We start from the raw sequence: 20,632 nt of genomic DNA, 5'->3' as shown, positions 1-20,632 counted from the left end.
TTTTTTAGAAAATATTTTATTGAAGCATTTGTAATTTTCACAATTTAACATGTTGACATTTCTAAAATAACCGCACGGGTCAACACACAAAATACCACCTAAAAGAACAACAAACAATAAACCATGTACCCCACTTCTCCTGCCCTGTCCCCAATTACCTGTATACGAAGTTCCCTATCCTTATTTAACATTACCATGCCTCCTGTTTTCCTCCCCCCCCCCCCCCCCTTTTTCCCTTTCCCCCCTTATTGCTGACGTTCAGTTTTTGTTAAAGAAATTGATGAACGGCCGCCAACTCCGGGCAAATCCCTGTATTGATCCTCTTAAAGCAAACTTGATTTTCTCCAGACTGAAAAACTCTACAGTATCGCTGACCTACACTCCTGATTTTGGGGGCTCCGAGTCCCTCCATTTCAGCAAGATCTGTCTCAGGGCCAGCAGAGATGAGAAGGCCAGGATATCGGCCTCCCTCTCTCTCTCTCTCCCTCTCCCCCTTTGCCCCAGATCTTCCAACACTCCAAACATTGCTAATTCTGGACTCGGAGTTATCCTCCCTTCCAGGACTTCTGACATAACATCTGCAAATCCCTGCCAGAATTTCCTTAGCTTCGGGCGTGTCCAAAACATATGAACATTGTTGGCCGGGCTACACCCACACCGTCCACATCTGTCCTCCACCTCCTCAAAGAACCTACTCATCCGAGCTACCGTTATGTGGATCCTGTGGACTACATTGAACTAAATCAAGATAAATCTCGCACAGGATGAGGATGCATTTACCCTTTTCAAGGCTTTTTCCCACAGTTCAGTTTCCAGCTCCCCTCCCAACTCCTCTTCCCACTTCCTCTTCACCTCTCTGATAGGGGCTCCTTCCCACTCTAACAATTCCCTGTATATGTCCGAGACCTTCCCATCTCCAACCCCTGTTTTTGACAGCACTTTATCCTGTAGTCCCCTCAGGTGGAGGCAATGAAAGTTTAGAACCTGCCTCCGTACAAAGTCCCGCACTTGAAGAAATCGAAACCTGTTCCCACCCGGCAAATCAAACTCCTCCTCTAATGTCTCCCAAGGTCAGAAAGCCCTCCTGGATGAATAGATCCCCAAACCTCTCAATCCCTGCCCGCTGACATACCTCAAAGCCCCCATCCAGCCCTCCCCGGGACAAAGGGGATTGTCACAGATCGGTGACCACACTGACGCCCCCTCCAGTCTGATATGCTACCTCCATTGCCCCCACACCCTCAGGGCTGCCACCACCACCGGACTTGTAGAGTGCCGAGCCGGCGAGAACGGCAGGGGCGCCGTCAGTAAAGCCTCCAAACTCGAACCTTTGAAGGATGCTGCCTCCATCCGTTCCCAAACCGACCCCTCCCCCACTACCCACTTCCTAACCATCGATATGTTGGCAGCCCAGTAATAGTTAATAAAGCTCGGGAGAGTCAATCCCCACAGGCCCGTTCCAGGAATACACTCTTTACTCTCGGGGTTTTACCCGCCCATATAAACCTCGATATCGCCACATTAATACCTCTGAAAAAAGCCAAACAATCCAAAAAGAAAAAGCCAAAAAGGACAAAAATCGGGAGACACTGAAAAAGAAAAGCAGTCTCGGAAGGACGGTCATCTTCACCGTCTGAACCAGCGTCAGTGGGAGCATGTCCCATCTACAAAAATCCCTTCTCATTTGATCCACTGCTTTGCCCAAATTTAACTTGTGAAGCTGCCCCCAATCCTTGGCCACTTAAATCCCCAGATACCTGAAGCTCTTCCCAACCACTTTAGCCTCCTTTCCTGCCCCCGTGCCTGGATCACGAACATTTCGCTTTTTCCCATATTTAACTCATAGCCTGAAAGTCGCCCAAATTCTCCAAATACCTCCATGACTTTGGTCATCCCCCCCAATAGGTCCGTGATATAAAGCAACAAATCATCCGCATAGAGAGAGACCCTGTGCTCCAAACCCTCCCCCCTCCCCCCACCGTCCCCCTCACTATACCCCACCAGGTATTCGCTGCTCTCAGGGCCATTGCTAAGGGTTCTATGGCCATGGCAAACAGTAATGGGGAGAGCAGGCATCCCTGCCTTGTCCCCCGACAAAGACTAAAGTATTCTGACCGAACTCGGTTAGTTCTTACACCAGGGCCCGGTACAGTAACCAGACCCACTCCACAAATCCCTGCCCAAACTCAAACATGCCTGAAATAGCCCACAGATACTTCCACTCCACCTGTCGAAAGCCTTCTCCACATACATGGCAACTATCACCTCAGCCTCGCGCCCCTCTGCTGACATCATAATTACATTAAGAAGCCGTCTAATGTTGGATGCCAGATTTCTGCCCTTTACAAATCCCGTCTGATCCTCCCCAATTATCTCCGGGACACATTCCTCTATTCGAGTGGCCAGGATCTTTGCCAATAATTTGGCATCTACAGTCACGAGGGAGATTGGCCTGTATGATCCACAGTTCTCCGGATCCTTGTCCCGCTTCAGGATGAGAGAAATTGATGCCTGTGATAACGTTGGGGGGAGCACTCCCAGCTCCTTGGACTCATTAAATGCCTTAACCAGGAGAGGCCCCAGTAACCCAGAGAACTTCTTATAAAATTCCACTGGGAATCAGTCAGGTCCCAGGGCTTTACCCGGTTGCATCACCCCCAGTTCATCTATCACCTCCCCAAGCCCAATCGGGCCCCCCGGGGCCTCTATCAGCTCCTCATTTACCTTCGGGAACTCTAGCCTCCCCATGAATTGATTCATCCCCTCCTCCCCAACCGGAGGTTCCGACTCTTATAGCTGGCTATAAAATTCCCAGAACACTTCATTCACCGCCCTCGGGTCCGTCACCGTCTTCTCCCTCATATCCTTTATTTTCCCTATTTCTCTCACTGCCTCCTGTTTCCTCAGCTGATGTGCCAGCATCCTGCTAGCTTTATTCCCATGCTCATATATTGCCCCTTTGACCCTCCTCAGCTGACCCTCCGCCTTGCCTGTGGAAAGGAGCCCAAACTCCATTTGAAGTCTCTGACGCTCCTTCAGAAGGTCCTCATTCGGAGACTCCGAGTATCTCCTGTCCACCTGTAAGATTTCTCCTACCAACCTGTCCAGCTCCAACCGCTCAGTTTTATCCATGTGGGCTCGAATCAAAATACATTCCCCTCGAATAACAACTTTCAGTGCCTCCCAGACCAGCCCAGCAGCAGTCTCTCCCGTGTCATTGATCTTTATGTACCCCCGAATGGCCTCTCTCACTCGTTCACAGATCTCCCCATCCGCTAACAGCCCTGTATCTAGTCTCCACTGTGGGTGCTAGGGCATTCCCATGCCTGCCTGTAGGCCTATCCAGTGTGGAGCATGATCGGAAACCACAATTGCTGAGTACTCAGTGTCCTCAACCCCTGCTGACAGTGTTTTATCTAGCACGAAGAAATCTATCCCACGCCTTATGTAGATGGGAGGAGAATGAATATTCCCTGCTCTTTGGTCTCTCAAATCTCCACGGATCTACCCCTCCCATGTGCTCCATGAACCCCCGCAGTTCCTTTGCCATTGCTGATAGCTTCCCTGACCTCGCACTTGACCGGTCTTACCTCGGGTCTAGGACCGTATTAAAGTCACCCCCCCATGATCAGCCGGTGCAAGTCGTGGGGCGGAATTCACCGCTCCCCACGTGGCGTGGGAGAATCCTGGGAGGGCCTCCCAACAATGGCAGTGCTCACATTCTTACCACCACATTTACCTTGGCAGTTGGGGTGGCTGTACTGGTTGCTTGATTGGAGTTCTATTGTCCTGGGAAAATGGGCCATTAAAATGCAAACGAGCGAGGGGGGAGGGGTTTTGATCAGGTCTGGTTACCTGTGTTTCAAATACACATAGGTTCTGTATCTGTCGGAGTCCTGGGTTGGCCATGATTCCCATGGTCCTTTGCAGGTGGCCATCTTAGATGGCTACAAAAGTCCAATCCAGAATGAAACACTTGCCCGACCCATCCCTTCTTTAATCTAATTTGGTCTCCCAGCTTCAAGTGTGTCTCCTGTAACATAGCCACGTCCACTTTTAGCTGTCTTAGGTATGTGAACGCACGAGCCTTCTTAACCGGCCCGTTCGGTCCACAAACATTCCATGCAACCAGTCTGGTCGGGTGGGGCTTTTGCCCCCCCCCCCCCCCCCCCCCCCCCCCCCTCCCCTGTCGGTCAACCATGACCTTTCCTAGGCCAGCTCCTAGCCCGTGTTCTGCACCCCACTTGATCTGCCCCTTGGTGGCGACCACCGTCTGTTCTCCATCTCCAGCCTCCTAACTATGACTGTTAAATAAATTAAGAGCCCATGGTGTTAAGTGTAAGATCCTGGCATGGCTAAAGGATTGGCTAACTAGCAGAAGGCAGTGAGTGGGGATAAAGGGGTCTTTTCCAGGATGGCAGCCAGTGACTATAGTGGTGTGCCTCAGGGACCACAACATTTCACAATATGCATTAATGATCTGGAAGAAGGAACTGAAGGCACTGCTGCTAAGTTTGCAGATTCTACAAAGATCTGTAGCGGAAAAAGTAGTATTGAGGAAGCAAGGGGGCTGCAGAAGGACTTGGACAGGCTAGGAGTGTGAGCAAAGAAGTGGCAGATGGAATATAATGTGGAACAGTGTGAGGTTATGCATTTTGGAAGGAGGAATGGAGGCATAGACTATTTTCTAAATGGGGAAATACTTAGGAAATCAGAAGCACAAAGGGACTTGGGAGTCCTTGTTCAAGATTCCCTTCAGGTTAACGTGCAGGTTCAGTCGGCAGTTAGGAAGGCAAATGCAATGTTCGCATTCATGTCAAGAGGGCTAGAATGCAAGAGCAGGGATGTACTTCTAAGACTGTATAAGGCTCTGGTCAGACCCCATTTGGAGTATTGTGAGCAGTTTTAGGCCCCATATCCAAGGAAGCATGTGCTGGCCTTGGAAAGGGTCCAGAGGAGGTTCACAAGAATGATCCCTGGAGTGAAGAGCTTGTCCTATGAGGAACGGTTCAGGACTCTGGGTCTGTACTCGTTGGAGTTAAATAATAATAATCGCTTATTGTCACAAGTAGGCTTTAATTAAGTTACTGTGAAAAGCCCCTAGTCGCCACATTCCAACGCCTGTTGGGGAAGGCCAGTATGGGAATTGAACCCGCGCTACTGGCACTGTTCTGCATTACAAGCCAGCTGTTTAGCCCACTGTGCTAAGCCAACCCCTTTAGAAGGATGAGGGGGGGATCTTATTGAAATTTACAGGAGACTACGAGGCCTGGATAGAGTGGACATGGAGAGGATGTTTCTACTTGTAAGAAAAACTAGAAGCAGAGGACACAATCTCAGACTAAAGGGACCATCCTTTAAAACAGAGATGAGGAGGAATTTCAGCCAGAGGGTGGTGAATATGTGGAACTCTTTGCCGCAGAAGGCTGTGGAGGCCAAATCACTGAATGTCTTTAAAACAGAAATAGATAGGTTTTTGATCAATAAGGGGATCAAGGGTTACGGGGAGAAGGCAGGAGAATGAGGATGGGAAAAGTATCAGCCATGATTGAATGGCGGAGCAGACTCGATGGGCCAAGTGACCTAATTCTGCTTCTATGTCTTATGGTCTTATGGTAAATGATACTCGCCACTTGTCAGCTCAATCCTGGAAATTATCCACGTCATGCTGCATTTGGACATGGACTGCTTCAATATCTGTGGAGTTGTGAATGTTACTGAACATTGTGCAGTTGTCAGCTAACATCCCCACTTCTAAGATGATGGGAGGTAGGTCATTGATGAAGCATTTGAAGGTGCTTGGCTCGAGAACCTTTGGCCCTGAGGAACCCAGTGATACTGTGCTTCAGTAATTAGTCTCCAGTCACCATCATCATCTTTTGTTGTGTCAGCTATGACTCCAACCAGCAGAAAGTCTTCTCTCTGATCCCCATTGACTCCAGTTTTGCTCAGGCTTCTTGATACCGCACTCAGTTAAATGCTGCCCAGACGTCAAAGGCAGTAGCTATCATCTCTGGAGTTCATATAGTTCAGCTCTTTTGTCTATCTTTGAACCAAGGTTGTAATTAAGCCAAAAGTTGAGTGACCATTGTGGAGCCCAAACTGCGTGTCAGTGGGAAGATTATCGTTGAGTAAGTGCCGCTGGATGGAACTGTCAATGACACATTCCATTATTTTGCTGGTGATTGAAAGCAGTAATTAGCCAGGTTACATTTATCCTGTCTTTTGCAGACAAGATATAACTGGGCAGTTTTCCACATTATCAGGTAGATACCAGTCTGATAGCTGTCCTGAAAACAGCTTGGCTAAGGGCATACCTAGTTCTGGATTGCAAGACTAAAGTACTATCAGGTCGCCCCTCAACCTCCATCATTCCAGTGAAAATAATCCGGGTTTATCCAATCTCTCCGCATAGCTAACACCCACCAGACCAGGCAACATTCCGGTAAACCTCTTGTGTACACTCTCCAAAACCTCCATATCCTTCTGCTATTGTGATGACCAGAATTGTGCGCAATATTCCAAGTGTGATCAAACTAAGGTTCTGTATAGCTGCAGCATAACTTATCAATTTTTATATTCAGTGCCCCAACCAATGAAGGCAAGCATGTCTTATGCCTTCTTGACTACATTATCCACCTGTGTTGCCACTTTCAGTGACCTGTGAACCAATGCACCCAGATGTCTCTGCCTGTCAATACTCTTAAAGGTTCTGCTATTTATGTATAATTTCCACCTGCATTAGACATTCCAAAATGCATTACCTCACATTTGTCCGGATTAAACTCACATCTCTATTTCTCTGCCCAAGTCTCCCACTGATCTATATCCTGCTGAATCCTCTGGCAATCCTCTTCACTATCCACAACCCCACCAAAACTTGTGTCATCCACAACCTTACTAATCAGACCAGTTGTGTCTTTCTCCAAAACATTTTTTCTCCTACGAACAACAAAGGTCCCAGCACTGATCCCTGTGGCGCCACTAGTTGCAACCTTCCATTCAGGAAATCACCCTTCTACTACTGTCCTCTGTCCTCTATAAATGAACCAGTTCTGTACCCATCTTACGAACTCACCTTTTATCCCATGTGACTTCACTTTCTGTACCAGTCTGCCATTAGGTACCTTGTCAAAGGCCTCACTGAAGTCCATGTAGGCAACATCCACTGCCCTACCTTCATCGATCATCTTCGTTACTTCCACAAAAAAACCCAATCAAGTTAGTGAGACATAGAACATAGAACAGTACAGCACAGAACAGGCCCTTCGGCCCTCGATGTTGTGCCGAGCAATGAGCACCCTACTTAAACCCATGTAACCCGTATACCCGTAACCCAACAATCCCCCCATTAACCTTACACTACGGGCAATTTAGCATGGCCAATCCACCTAACCCGCACATCTTTGGACTGTGGGAGGAAACCGGAGCACCCGGAGGAAACCCACGTACACACGGGGAGGACGTGCAGACTCCACACAGACAGTGACCCAGCCGGGAATCGAACCTGGGACCCTGGAGCTGTGAAGCATTGATGCTAACCACCATGCTACCGTGAGACATGACCTCCCATTCACAAAATCATGCTGCCTATCTCCAATAAGTCAATTTGTTTCCAAATGTGAGTAAATCCTGTCTCGAAGAATCTCCTCCAATAATTTCTCTACGACTGATGTAAGGCTCACTGGCCCATAAATCCCTGTATTATCCCTGCTACTCTTCTTAAACAAAGGAACTACTTTCCTTTGGCCATGATAAATTGCCCTTAGTATCCTCCAGTGCTCTGGGACCTCACCTGCAGTCAATCAGGATAAAAGATTTCTGTCAAGGCCCCAGCAATTTCCTCCCTAGCCTCCCTCCATGTTCTGGGGTAGATCCCATCAGGTCCTGGGGACTTATCTACCTTAAAGCTTTTTAAGATACCCAACATCTTCTCCTTTTTGATCTCAATGTGACCCAGACTCTCTAACACCCTTCCTTAGACTCATCAAGAGTAAGCATCCACTCCATGTCTACTTTATCCACACCTTTTATCAATTTATCTACCTCAATTTGATGTCCACTCATTCTTCTAAACTCCAGAGACTATAGGCCTAAACTGTTCAATCTCACTTCATGAGACAAACCCTTCATCTCCGGAATTAATCCACTGAACATCCTCTGAACTGCCTCCAATGCTATTCCATCTTTCCTCAAATAAGGGCAGCACGGTAGCATTGTGGATAGCACAATTGCTTCACAGCTCCAGGGTCCCAGGTTCGATTCCGGCTTGGGTCACTGTCTGTGCGGAGTCTGCACATCCTCCCCGTGTGTGCGTGGGTTTCCTCCGGGTGCTCCGGTTTCCTCCCACAGTCCAAAGATGTGCAGGTTAGGTGGATTGGCCATGATAAATTGCCCTTAGTGTCCAAAATTGCCCTGAGTGTTGGGTGGGGTTACTGGGTTATGGGGATAGGGTGGAGGTGTTGACCTTGGGTAGGGTGCTCTTTCCAAGAGTCGGTGCAGACTCGATGGGCCAAATGGCCTCCTTCTACACTGTAAATTCTATGATAAAAAAGAAGACCAAAACTGTGCACAATACTCAAGGTGCGGTCTCACCAATGCCTTGTACAGTTGTCCATAGTTTGGGGTGAGCACTGCTAATCCCCTGCTTCCCCTGCTGTGGGGAAGTGCTTCTGATGACAACACCTGGTGTCACTGAATTTGCTCTGCCAATGATGGGTCAGATGGGGTCTGAGGCTTTCCACAGGGGTGGGCTCCCAAATGACCGGAGGCTTGCACCAAATGGATGTGTTTAAAACAAATACTGTAGTAATGGATCCTGGGCCAGGCCACCCCGATCCGAGGGGGACACCCCAAATCCACAGAGCTGTCACCAAGTCGCTCCCTGCTATTCCCCCTCTCCTGGCAGCCACTCTGCAGTAACCGCTACAGTTTTTACAACTTTGTTTACCATCTCTCTTTCCCTCAGCAGCTATGGCAACAATAGGTTTGTAATACCTGGGTGACTTCTGCCTGAGAGTGGCAGAGCATTGTGGAGGCACGGAGCATACTGGGTCCAGTGCACTTAATTACTTTAAATGAATGTAAATGCCAGTTTTGCATATCCCTGTTAGCGCAGGGTGCAAATCTTGTTTTCCTAAAATGGAGGAACCGGAGCATGACTCCCGAATCGGCACCATGAGCTGACCTCGATTATGGACTGACACCTGATTCTCTGCCTGATCGCAATTCGCATTTCCGATGTCACGAGGTGGAGAATCCAGCTCCTCATCTAAATCATTAATATATACTGTGAATAGCTGGGGTCCCAGCACCGATCCCTGTGGTACCTCACTAGCCATTGCCTGCCATTTAGAAAAAGACCCATTTATTCAATACACTACCCTTAATCCCAGGCACTTTAATTTTACACGCTCATCTTTTCATAGAATTTACAGTGCAGAAGGAGGCCATTCAGCCCATCGAGTCTGCACCGGCTCTTGGAAAGAGCACCCTACCCAAGGTTAACACCTCCACCTCCACCCTATCCCCATAACCCAGTAACCCCATCCAACACTAGGACAATTTTGGACACTAAGAGCAATTTACCATGGCCAATCCAGCTAACCTGCACATCTTTGGACTGTGGGAGGAAACCGGAGCACCCGGAGGAAACCCACGCACACGCGGGGAGGATGTGCAGACTCCGCACAGACAGTGACCCAAGCCGGAATCGAACCTGGGACCCTGGAGCTGTGAAGCCATTGTGTTATCCACAATGCTACCGTGCTGCCCCTGTTTTGTGTGGGACTTTGTCAAAAGCCTTCTGAAAGTACAAATAAACCCTCATCAACTCTGCCAGTTAAATCAGCGAAGAATTCCAGTAGATTTGTCAAGCTTGATTTCCCTTTCATAAATCCATGCTGACTCTGTCCGATCCTGCCACAGTTTTCCAAGTGCTCTGCTATAGAATCTTTGATAATGAGCTCTAGAATGAACGACGTCTGGCTTACTGGTCTATAATTCGCTGTTTTCTCTCTACCTCCCTTTTTAAATATTGGAGTTACATTAGCTACCCTCCAATCTTCAGAAAGTGTTCCAGAGTCTATAAAATCCTGGAAGATGACCATCAATGCAGCAACTATTTACAAGGCCATTTAAGTACTCTGGGATGCAGGATATCAATCCCTCGGGATTTATCAACCTTCAATCACATCAATTTCTCCAACACTATGGGCTCAATTCTCCGTTTGGGAGATTAGATTCTCCGGCTGGTTTGTGATTCCCGCGGGCCTCACAGTCTGATTGGGAAGCTAGGTGGGAACATTTGCCTGCAAAAGGCACAGGAATCCCCTTGGGAGCTGCTCACATTACTCGCATTGACAATTCCCTAAAGGCGTAAGCCTTCAGCTGTGTATCCAGCGGCCACCACGGTCAGCAGGAGTTAGAGTGACCTGTTAGGACGGGGCTCTGTCCTGTGGGTGTTTGGTAGGATGGACAAGCAGCCCCTATTATTTGTACGCACGCCATTGCGCTAGCTTTCACATTTTTAAATAGGTGTACTGAAAGGCACCTACATGACCACTTGCTGGGGAGCCAGATAGATCATGGGAGGCAGTCGGATAGGGGGCTCTTCCCGTTAATGGGATGAAGATTGACCTTTATTGGTGATTGTTGTTTTTTTTGTCACGGATCCGGATCTTGCCAACGGGAATGGGAATGATCAGAAACAGATCAACGCCTGGCATGGTTCCCAGTTTCGGCCTCTCTGGTAATGTAACTGGTATGTGCGAATTTGCTCCTGGCGCAACACGGCCATCAGATTGCGCCCTACAAATGTTAGCCCACATATTAACAAGAACCTGATGTATACATGAAATGGGAGGGAGTAGATCGAGGTCGTGAATTCTGTGTGGCAGCATGGTAGCATAGTATTTAGCACAGTTGCTTCACAGCTCCAGGGTCCCAGGTTCGATTCCCGGCTTGGTTCACTGTCTGTGCGGAGTCTGCACGTTCTCCCCCTGTGTGCGTGGGTTTCCTCCGGGTGCTCCGGTTCCCTCCCACAGTCCAAAGATGTGCAGGTTAGGTGGATCGGCCATGATAAATTGCCCTTAGTGTTCAAAAAGGTTGGGTTTGGTTACTGGGTTACGGGGATAGGGTGGAGGGCTTGGGTAGGGTGCTCTTTCCAAGGGCTGGTGCAGACTCGATGGGCCAAATGGCCTCCTTCTGCACTGTAAATTCTGTGAAAGTGCAACATGCAATCTGTAGCTGAAATCCTCGCACATGTCTTTGTCAGCTCTAGATCTTGATTATTCCAGTTCTCTTCTGGCCACCCTTCCATTCTTCATAAACTTCAGCACATTCTAATGTCTGGTCTTTGTATCCTATTCAGGTTGGCATCATTAATCACTTATTGTATCGACTTCTAGTCCCTTTAAATACTTCCATCACTTTGTACTTCCCTACCTCTGTCACCTCTCCCAGATCTATTTATTACCTAACTGTCCAGGCAGACTTTCAGTTCCTCTCGCTCATACCTGCTGCTCGGCCCATCTTTCTGATTCTCCACCTCCTCCTCCATCCCAAATGTAGGCAAAGACACCAATCACCTGACATAATGATTCTTTCTTCGCCTGTTTCCCTTGTGCTCGCAGTATAGTGCCCTGAGTTATTTTGCAACATTAAGGACACAGTTGAATGAAGGCTCCCTTGCAATTTCTGGTGACTTGAGTATTGAATTCTAGTCAGCATCCTTGGGAGAGGTGGGGAGGAAAATTAAATGGAAAGAAAAGAGAAGAACTGAAACCATGAAAGGTAATATCTTAAACTGCTGCTGCAGGAGGTCTAATTCTAGGGAAAGCAACTCTCGATATTGGAGAATGTTGTCGATGATTTTTACCCAGTAAGTTGCAATACCTAACGTGTGCTTCCTGTGAGCATTGTCCATGTATAGAATGCTCAGTTAATTCTAAGCTGTCATTTACTCGAATAGTTCCATCAGTTCTAACTGTCCTATTGTCTGCTTCAGTTTATTCTCTGGGATGAGACTGGGAGCTGACAATCAATTCAGCGACTTCCTTGATGGACTGGGACCAGCGCAACTTGTTGGGAGACAGACATTAGCAACACCAGCCATGGGTAAGTGAAGAGTTATCAGAATTACATTGAATATTCCTGAAGCCTCTCAGCCAACATGGAGCATACATGGGAGAGCCAAGTCTTTGATTTAACTCTGCAAGTATTACTGTGGAAAAAACCCCAGCAAAATAGTCTTCATGTTTTATTTCATTTTTCTCAGTGATATAATATTTCAATCAGATTTTTAGAATGTAAGTTTTGTTCTTCTTTATAATTTTGTATTTAAAATTGAATTCCCTGACAGCCATTTGAGTACTGCAAAGTGGACAACTGAGAGCTTATCATGGAGTGAAAGGAATTTCTTCATAATATGGTGGGGTCTCCCGAGGAAACCTTTAGCACAGTAACCTTCCCCCAAGTTAAACAATCCCATTTTTCATCTTTATCTATCCACATTCAACACAGATTTTAGTGAGAGATTCCATTGTGTGCAAAAATTTAAATATTTTCAAAATTAATTGACAGCATCGTTGTCTCGGTCAGCATTTATTGCCCAGCCCTATTGCCTTTGGGAGCTTCTTGAATGGCTGCAGTCCCTGAGGTGTAGGTACTCCCGCAGTGCTGGTAGGGAGGGAGTTCTAGGTTTTTGACTCAGCGACAGTGAAGAAACGGCGATATATTTCCAAGTCAGGATGGTGAGTGACTTGGAGGGGAACCTCTAGGTGATCGTGTTCCCTTGTCCTTCTAGATGGTAGTGGTCATGGAATTGCAAGGTGTGGTCGAAGGAGTCTTGGTGAGTTAGTCATACAGCACAGCAAGAGGCACTTCGGGCCATTGTGTTTGTGTTGGCCATCAAGTACCTATTTATTCTTATCCCATCTTCCAGCACTTGCTTCATAGCTTGTATGCTATGGCATTTCAAGCACTCATCTAAATGCTTCACAAATGTTGAGGGTTCCTGCCTCTAGCATCCTATTGGGTAGTGAGTTCTACATCCTACCACCCTCTGGGTGAAAAGTTTTATCCTCAAATCTCCTCTAAATCTCCTGCCCCTTGCCCTTAAATCTATGTTCCCGGTTATTGACCCCTCTACTAAGCGGAAAAGATTTTTGTTTCTACTCTATCCATGTCCTTCGTAATTTTGTACACCTCAATCAAGTCCTCAGTATTCTTTGCTCTAAGGAAAACAACTCAAGCCGAACATGCCTCCCTTCACAGCTGAAAACTCCAGCCCAGGCAACATCCTGGTGAATCTCCTATGCACCCTTTCTACTGCACTCACTCCCTTTTTGATGAGTGACTTGGAGAGGAACTTGCAGGCAGCAGGGTCCTCATGTGTCCATTAAAATAAGGGACGATGTTAGTGGATCTTGTAGATGGTACGTGTATGTGATGGAGTGAGTGAACGTTTATGGAAGGTGTGCCAGTCAAGCAGGTTGCTTGGTCCTGGATTGTGTTAAATTTCTTGAATGTTGTTGGAGCTGCACTCATCGAGGCAAGTGGAGATTATTCCATCACATTCCGGATTTGTGCCTTATAGATGGTGAACTGGCTTCCGGGAGTCGGGAGATGAGTTACTCTGCAGAATACCTAGCCTCTGACCAGTTCTGGTAGCCACAGTATTTATTTATTTTATAAATTTAGAATATCTAGTTCATTTCTTCCTATTGAGCGACAATTTAGCGTGGCCAATCCACCTATCCTGCACATTTTTGGGTTGTGGGGCGAAGCCCATGCAAACACGGGGACAATGTGCAAAACTCCACACAGACAGTGACCCAGGGCTGGGATCAAACCAGGGACCTCAGCGCATTGAGGCAGCAGTGCTAACCACTGCAACACTGTCCTGCCCCAGCCACAGTATTTATATGGTTAGTCCAGTTCAGCTTCTGGCCAATGGTAGGTCCCTGGATGTTGAGAGTGGGGGATTCAGCGATGTTAATGCCATTGAATGTCAAGGAGTGAATTTTTTATTTTCTCTTATTGGACATGGTTATTGCCTGGTATTTGTGTTGCACTTATGTTACTTGTCACTTGTCAACCCAAGCCTAGATATTGTTCAGGTCTTGCTGCATATCCATAGAATTGATAGAATAGATCCTGATGGGATCTACCCCAGAATACTGAAGGAGGCTAGAGAGGAAATTGCTGAGGTCTTGACAAAACTCTTTGGATCCTCACTGTCTTCAGGTGATGTCCCGGAGGACTGGGGAATAGCCAATGTTGTTCCTTTGTTTAAGAAGGGTAGCAAGGATAATCCAGGGAACTACAGGCTGGTGAGCCTTACGTCAGTGGTAGGGAAATTACTGGAGAGAATTCTTCGAGACAGGATCCATTTGGAAGTAAATGGACGTATTAGTGAGAGGCAGCATGGTTTTGTGAAGGGGAGGTCATGTCTCTGACTTGATAGAGTTTTTCGAAGAGGTCACAAAAATGATTGATGCAGGTAGAGCAGTGGATGTTGTCTATATGGACTTCAGTAAGACCTTTGACAAGGTCCCTCATGGTTGAGTGGTACAAAAGGTGAAGTCACACGGGATCAGGGTTGAGCTGGCAAGGTGGATACAGAACTGGCTAGGTCATAGAAGGCAGAGAGTAGCAATGGAAGGGTGCTTTTCTGATTGGAGCGCTTTGACTAGTAGTGTTCCGCAGGGATCAGTGCTGGGCCTTTTGCTGTTCGTAGTATATGTAAATGATTTGGAGGAAAATGTAACTGGTCTGATTAGTAAGTTTGCAGACGACACAAAGGTTGGTGGAATTGCAGGACTTAGATCATTTGGAGACTTGGGAGGAAAGATGGCAGATGGAGTTTAATCCGGACAAATGTGAGGTAATGCATTTTGGAAGATCTAATGAAGGTTGGGAATATACAGTGAATGGTGGAACTTTAACGAGTATTGAAAGTCAGGGAGATCTAGGTGTACAGGTCCACAGGTCACTGAAAGGGGCAACACAGGTGGAGAAGGTAGTCAAGAAGGCATACGGCATGCTTGCCTTCATTGGCCGGGGCATTGAGTATAAGAATTGGCAAGTCATGTTGCAGCTCTATAGAACCATAGTTAGGCCCCACTTGGAGTATAGTGTTCAATTCTGGTCGCCACACTACCAGAAGGATGTGGAGGATTTAGAGAGGGTGCAGAAGAGATTTACAATAATGTTGCCTGGTATGGAGGGCATTAGATATGAGGAGCGGTTGAATAAACTCGGTTTGTTCTCACTGGAACGACGGAGGTTGAGGGGCAACCTTGATAGAGGTCTTCAAAATTATGAGGGGATTAGACAGAGTGGATCGTCAGAGGCTTTTCCCCAGGGTAGAGGGGTCAATTACTAGGGGGCATAGGTTTAAGGTGCGAGGGGCAAGGTTTAGAGTAGATGTACGAGGCAAGTTTTTTACACAGAGGGTAGTGGGTGCCTGGAACTCGCTGCCGGAGGAGGTGCTGGAAGCAGGGACGATAGTGACATTTCAGGGGCATCTTGATAAATAGATGAATAGGATTGGAATAGAACATACATAGAATAGTACAGCACAGAACAGGCCCTTCGGCCCTCGATGTTGTGCCGAGCAATGATCACCCTACTCAAACCCACGTATCCACCCTACACCCGTAACCCAACAACCCCCCCCCCTTAACCCTACTTTTTAGGACACTACGGGCAATTTAGCATGGCCAATCCACCTAACCCGCACATCTTTGGACTGTGGGAGGAAACCGGAGCACCCGGAGGAAACCCACGCACACACGGGGAGGACGTGCAGACTCCGCACAGACAGTGACCCAGCCGGGAATCGAACCTGGGACCCTGGAGCTGTGAAGCATTTATGCTAACCACTATGCTACCGTGCTGCCCTACAGAGGGATACGGACCCAGGAAGTGTAGAAGATTGTAGTTTGGTCGGGCAGCATGGTCGGCACGGGTTTCGAGGGCCGAAGGGCCTGTTCCTGTGCTGTACTATTCTTTGTTCTTTGTTGTTCTAATTCCTACAGTGCAGAAGGAGGCCATTCGTCCCATCAGGTCTGCACCAACCCACTGAAAGTGCATCCTTCCTAGGCCCACTCCTCCACCCCATAACCTCACCTAACCTGCACAGCCCTGGACAGTAAGGGGCAATTTAGCATGGCCCATCCACCTAACTTGCACACCTTTGGACTCTGGGTCGAAATTGAAGCACCCGGAGGAAACCTGCTAAGACACGGGAGAAAGTGCAAACTCCAAACAGTCGCCCAAGGTCAGAATTGAACCCGTGTCCTTGGTGCTGTGTGGCACCAGTGCTAACCACTGTGCCATTATGCCGCACTGGACATGGACTGCATCAGAATGATGCTGAACATTGTGCAACCTTGAGCGAACATCCCTACTTTTGACCTTATGATGGAAGGAAGGTATTTGATGAAGAAGTTAAGATGGTTGGGCCTAAAATGTCCTAAGGAACTTCTGCAGTGATGCCCCGGGACTGAGATGACTGGGCCTCCAACAACTACAACCTTCTTCCTTTGTGCCAGGTATGACACCAACTAGTGGAGAGTTTTCCCTCTGATTCTCATTAACTCCAGTTTTGCTCAGGCTCGTTGACGCCATTCTTGGTCAAATGCTTCCTTGATGTCAAGGGCAGTGGCTCTCACCCTCACCTCTGGAATTCAGCTCTTTGTCCATGTCTGAATGATGACTGCAGTGAGGCCAGGAGCTGAGTGATCCTGGCAGAAGCAAAACTGAGCATCAGTGCTGAGCAAGCACTGCTTGAGAACACTGTTGATGACTCCTTCCATCACTTTCCTCCAATTCACAGAATCACAGAATTGGTACAATGCAGAAGGAGGCCATTCAGTCCATTGTGTCCGTACAGGCCCTCCAAACGAACATCATAACATAGTGCTATTACGATCCCAGTTCAGACCCCAACATCCTAGTGGCTGGGATAATAGACGTATTTTAATTTAATTTTGTAAGACTGTGAAGGGTACTTCACTCCAGGAGTGGTTACATGAAGAAATAAGGGAATGGTACATTAAAACAAACGTTATTCCTAACACAGTGTTAAAATCTTTAACATCACAGCAGATGTTACCCTTAATTACCCTTAACTGCTACCTTTATTCCGAATTAAACAACAAGAAGCAACACCATCTCAGTTCTCAATCCACTTTAACTGCCAATGGCATTCAGGAATACTTGCTTTACAGAGATATAGGTTTCCTCCAGGTGCTCTGGTTTCCTCCCACAGTCCAAAGATGTGTGGGTTAGGTGGATTGGCCATGCTAAATTGCCCTCAGTGTCCAAAAAAAAAACATTAAGTGGGGTTACTGGGTTGCGGGGATTGGGTGGAGGTGTGGGCGTGAGTAGGGTGCTCTTTCCAAGGGCCGGTGCAGACTCGATGGGCCTAATGGCCTCCTTCTGCACAGTAACTTCTATGATTCTATGATATGCTTTGAGAAAGAGAGATCTCTTGATACTGCATTAAACACACAATCTGACTCATGTCAGACCTGTGCAGAGACTCTGGCTGTGTACCTTCAAAAGACGATTCTCCGCTTGTTTCAAATCCCTTTTATTCAAAGACAATTGTGCATTGCATTAAGGATCATTATTTTCTTTTGAGGACTGTTAATTTCTTTTGAGGACTGTTAATTTCTTCTAACTGAACTGCAGTGAGGGCACAATTGCTTGACATCTGGTCACAGCTTCATTCAGCTTCAAACTGACCTTTCTTCAAAATGTCTGATGCCTTTGCTCCACCCAGCAACAACATCATCTTACCAAGGTGAAAACTAATTGACTCCACAAGGAATTCCCTTTATCAAAACAAAATTCCATGACCCCAAGCTTTTTGCGATGGTTTACTTGCCCCCCTGGTTCCAAAAATATACTTGCCTTTCAAACTAGGATTCCTTTCAAAACAAACAAAGGGGCGGCACCGAGGCACAGTGGTTAGCACTGTTGCTTCGCAGCTCCCGGTGCCATGTTTGATTCGCGGCTTGGGTCACTGTGCGGAGTCTGCACGTTCTCCCCGTGTCTGCGTGGGTTTCCTCCGGGTGCTCCGGTTTCCTCCCACAGTCCAAAGTTGCGCAGGTTAGGTGGATCGCACATGCTAAATTGTCCTTAGTATCCAAAAAGGTTAGGTGTGGTTGCGGGGATGGGGTGGAGGTTTGGGCATAAGTAAGGTGCTCTTTCCAAGGGTCATTGCAGACTCAAGGGGCCGAATGGTCTCCTTCCGCACTGTAAATTCTATGATTGCTGCAGTCACACCCACTCACCCAGGCTTTTAACCCTGACTGCACCAAATCCCTAAAATACAGTATATTTATAACACAGAGACAAGGGGCTTGGAGATTGCTCATTCGTCAATACCTGTTTCCACATGGATACGTGTAAATACAGTCACCAGAAAATTCATCACAGTGCACATTGCTTAAAATCTTTATTTTTTGCACACGGAGGAAATCAAGAGATATCGGGAGGCGGTAGGAGTGGACGGTGGTTAAAGATCAGCCAAGATCTTATTGAATGGGTGAAGTGGCTGAATGGTCTATTCCTAGTTCTTCTGTTCTGCTTCCTATGCTGGATTATCAAAAAGCTTCCAACACGAGGAATAAGGTAGAAAAGCAAAACGCTGAAATCACACAGCATCTGTGGAGAGAATGCAACCGTTTAGTTATACAGCTTCCTATTTGAATGGGAAAAATAATCAAAGGTGGACGTCACTTCTGTGTTGAACATAATGTGTTGTGGCTGTAGGGGCCGATTTATGAGTGGCAATCCCTCCTGTAGCTGGCACAGATGAATAGCATTGGCCTGAAGTTGAAAGATGTTTTTAACTGACATGGACTCTCTTTTCTGCCATTGGGTAATTTCTTTTCTCCTCTGCTTATTCCACACCCTTCCTGACTGCTTGAATCTAGACACTCCATAAAGTCCCATCAACCTGAAGTTCCACTGACAGACATCCTTGTTATCACAGGTGTAGGTATTCTGATGGTCTTGAGCAAGCTCGGCAGAAAACATGTCTTTGGGGATGGGCCCAGCCAATAGAGTTGTTGCAGACTCAAGAGGGCAAACATGCAGAGGATCCTGTGACATATTCAACACTCTACCCTGTCAGGCAGCCTAATATTCATCTGAGGCAGTGGAGGTGGAAGCTGTTGAGCCATTTTTCTTGGTCGTCCATGCCTCGCGACTGTACTGAGAACACAAGGCAACGAAAATAACGGCACACAATGTCGTTTGCAGTCGGTCCCCAGCAAGGATAGCTGTGGGCTTGGTAGTTCTGGTTTTGGCATCAAGGAGCACGTTGCCAGTAATTGTTGATCCAAGGCTCATGAAGTTTTCGCCAACCACTAGGGTGAGGTTATCAAGTCCTGGTCCATAACTTTGGTGTTCGAGACATTGATTGTCAATGGAAACTCTAGCAAAGCACCGTCAGCAAACAGCAACTTACAGACCAAGACATTAGGCATTTTTTGCTGTTTGACCTTTCACATCTTTTGTCCTCTCGGGGGACTGCCATTAACACTCTTTTCCTTGGTACCTGTGGCCATTAGCACCCGGTTTTCCTGAGTTTCTGTGGCTATGACTCATCTGTCATTCTCACTCCACAGTATAAATATTTCCCACTTTCTCTGTCTTTGATAAAGAGTCACCGGACTCGAAACGTTAGCTCTTTTCTCTCCCTACAGATGCTGCCAAACTTGCTGAGAGTTTCCAGCATTTTCCCTTTTGCATTAGACACTTTTGTCTTGGCAAGTTGAACAGCTTGCTGCCAGCCCTGGAATGTCGGTAAATACCCTCATTTGAGTTGCTGAAAGCACACAGTAGAAGCATGGAGAAAAATATGTCAAAGTAAGTTGGCACCAGAAAGCTGCCCTGCTTTGCCCCACTGTTGATCGAGAACATTTTCACTGATGTTCCATTATTGTAACTGATGAAACTGCATATTCTTGAGGAAATAAAACATGGGCTATCGAGAATCCTGACCGGGCGGAGAATGGAGTGCCCCACGACAAACAGGTTCTGCACCAGGCCCCAGATCGGTTGCCATTCTCCAATGTCCCAACGTTGTAGCGCGCTCACCGCCCCGCGCCAACAGGATCAAGCAAAATGCCAAGTTAAATACATTTGAATGTTATTAACAGGCTGAAAGCCAGATTCTCCACCCCTCACAGCCGGGAGTCATGGGCATGATTTGGTGCGAATCTTTATAACCGGGGCCGAAGCAGCATGGCCTTTGAAGGGTAGCAAGGAGTAAGAAAACCTTTCGCTTTATTCTGGCTTGCTTGGGGGTGTATGCCTCGAACTCTCAGGGAGCGACTTGGTGTCAAGGGTGTGGACACGGGTTGTTGCCACCCACCCCTCCCTGGGTTCGGGGTGCCTTGGCTGAACTTTCCATTGCTGCTCTAAAAGCATTTCAACCCACACTATGGATGTAACATATGCTGCTGACTGTTGAGACTGTTGACTGCTGACAGTATCCTGGAAATGCTCAAGGTCTCCTGGAAGTGAGGAGAGGATCCAGGGTGGCGTATAACAAAGAACAATACAGCACATCAATAGGCCCTTTGGCCCTCCAAACCTGTACCGGTAA

The 20,632-nt window shown here is 47.3% G+C and overlaps 1 protein-coding gene across 34 annotated transcripts in view; it reads left to right on the top strand.

The window, feature by feature from the left end:
- LOC119967772 (regulating synaptic membrane exocytosis protein 1-like) overlaps positions 1–20,632 on the top strand; it is a 1,070,524-nt gene that overhangs the window by 998,455 nt on the left and 51,437 nt on the right. For all 34 annotated transcript variants that reach the window (XM_038800731.1, XM_038800737.1, XM_038800741.1 and 31 more), the window contains one exon: positions 12,008–12,117. In XM_038800731.1, the coding sequence (XP_038656659.1) occupies positions 12,008–12,117 (110 nt within the window). The remainder of the gene's footprint in view (positions 1–12,007; positions 12,118–20,632) is intronic.

This window comes from Scyliorhinus canicula, chromosome 6, assembly GCF_902713615.1.
Source record: "Scyliorhinus canicula chromosome 6, sScyCan1.1, whole genome shotgun sequence".
Lineage (NCBI taxonomy): Eukaryota > Metazoa > Chordata > Chondrichthyes > Carcharhiniformes > Scyliorhinidae > Scyliorhinus > Scyliorhinus canicula.
This window is presented reverse-complemented; position numbering and strand designations above follow the sequence as displayed.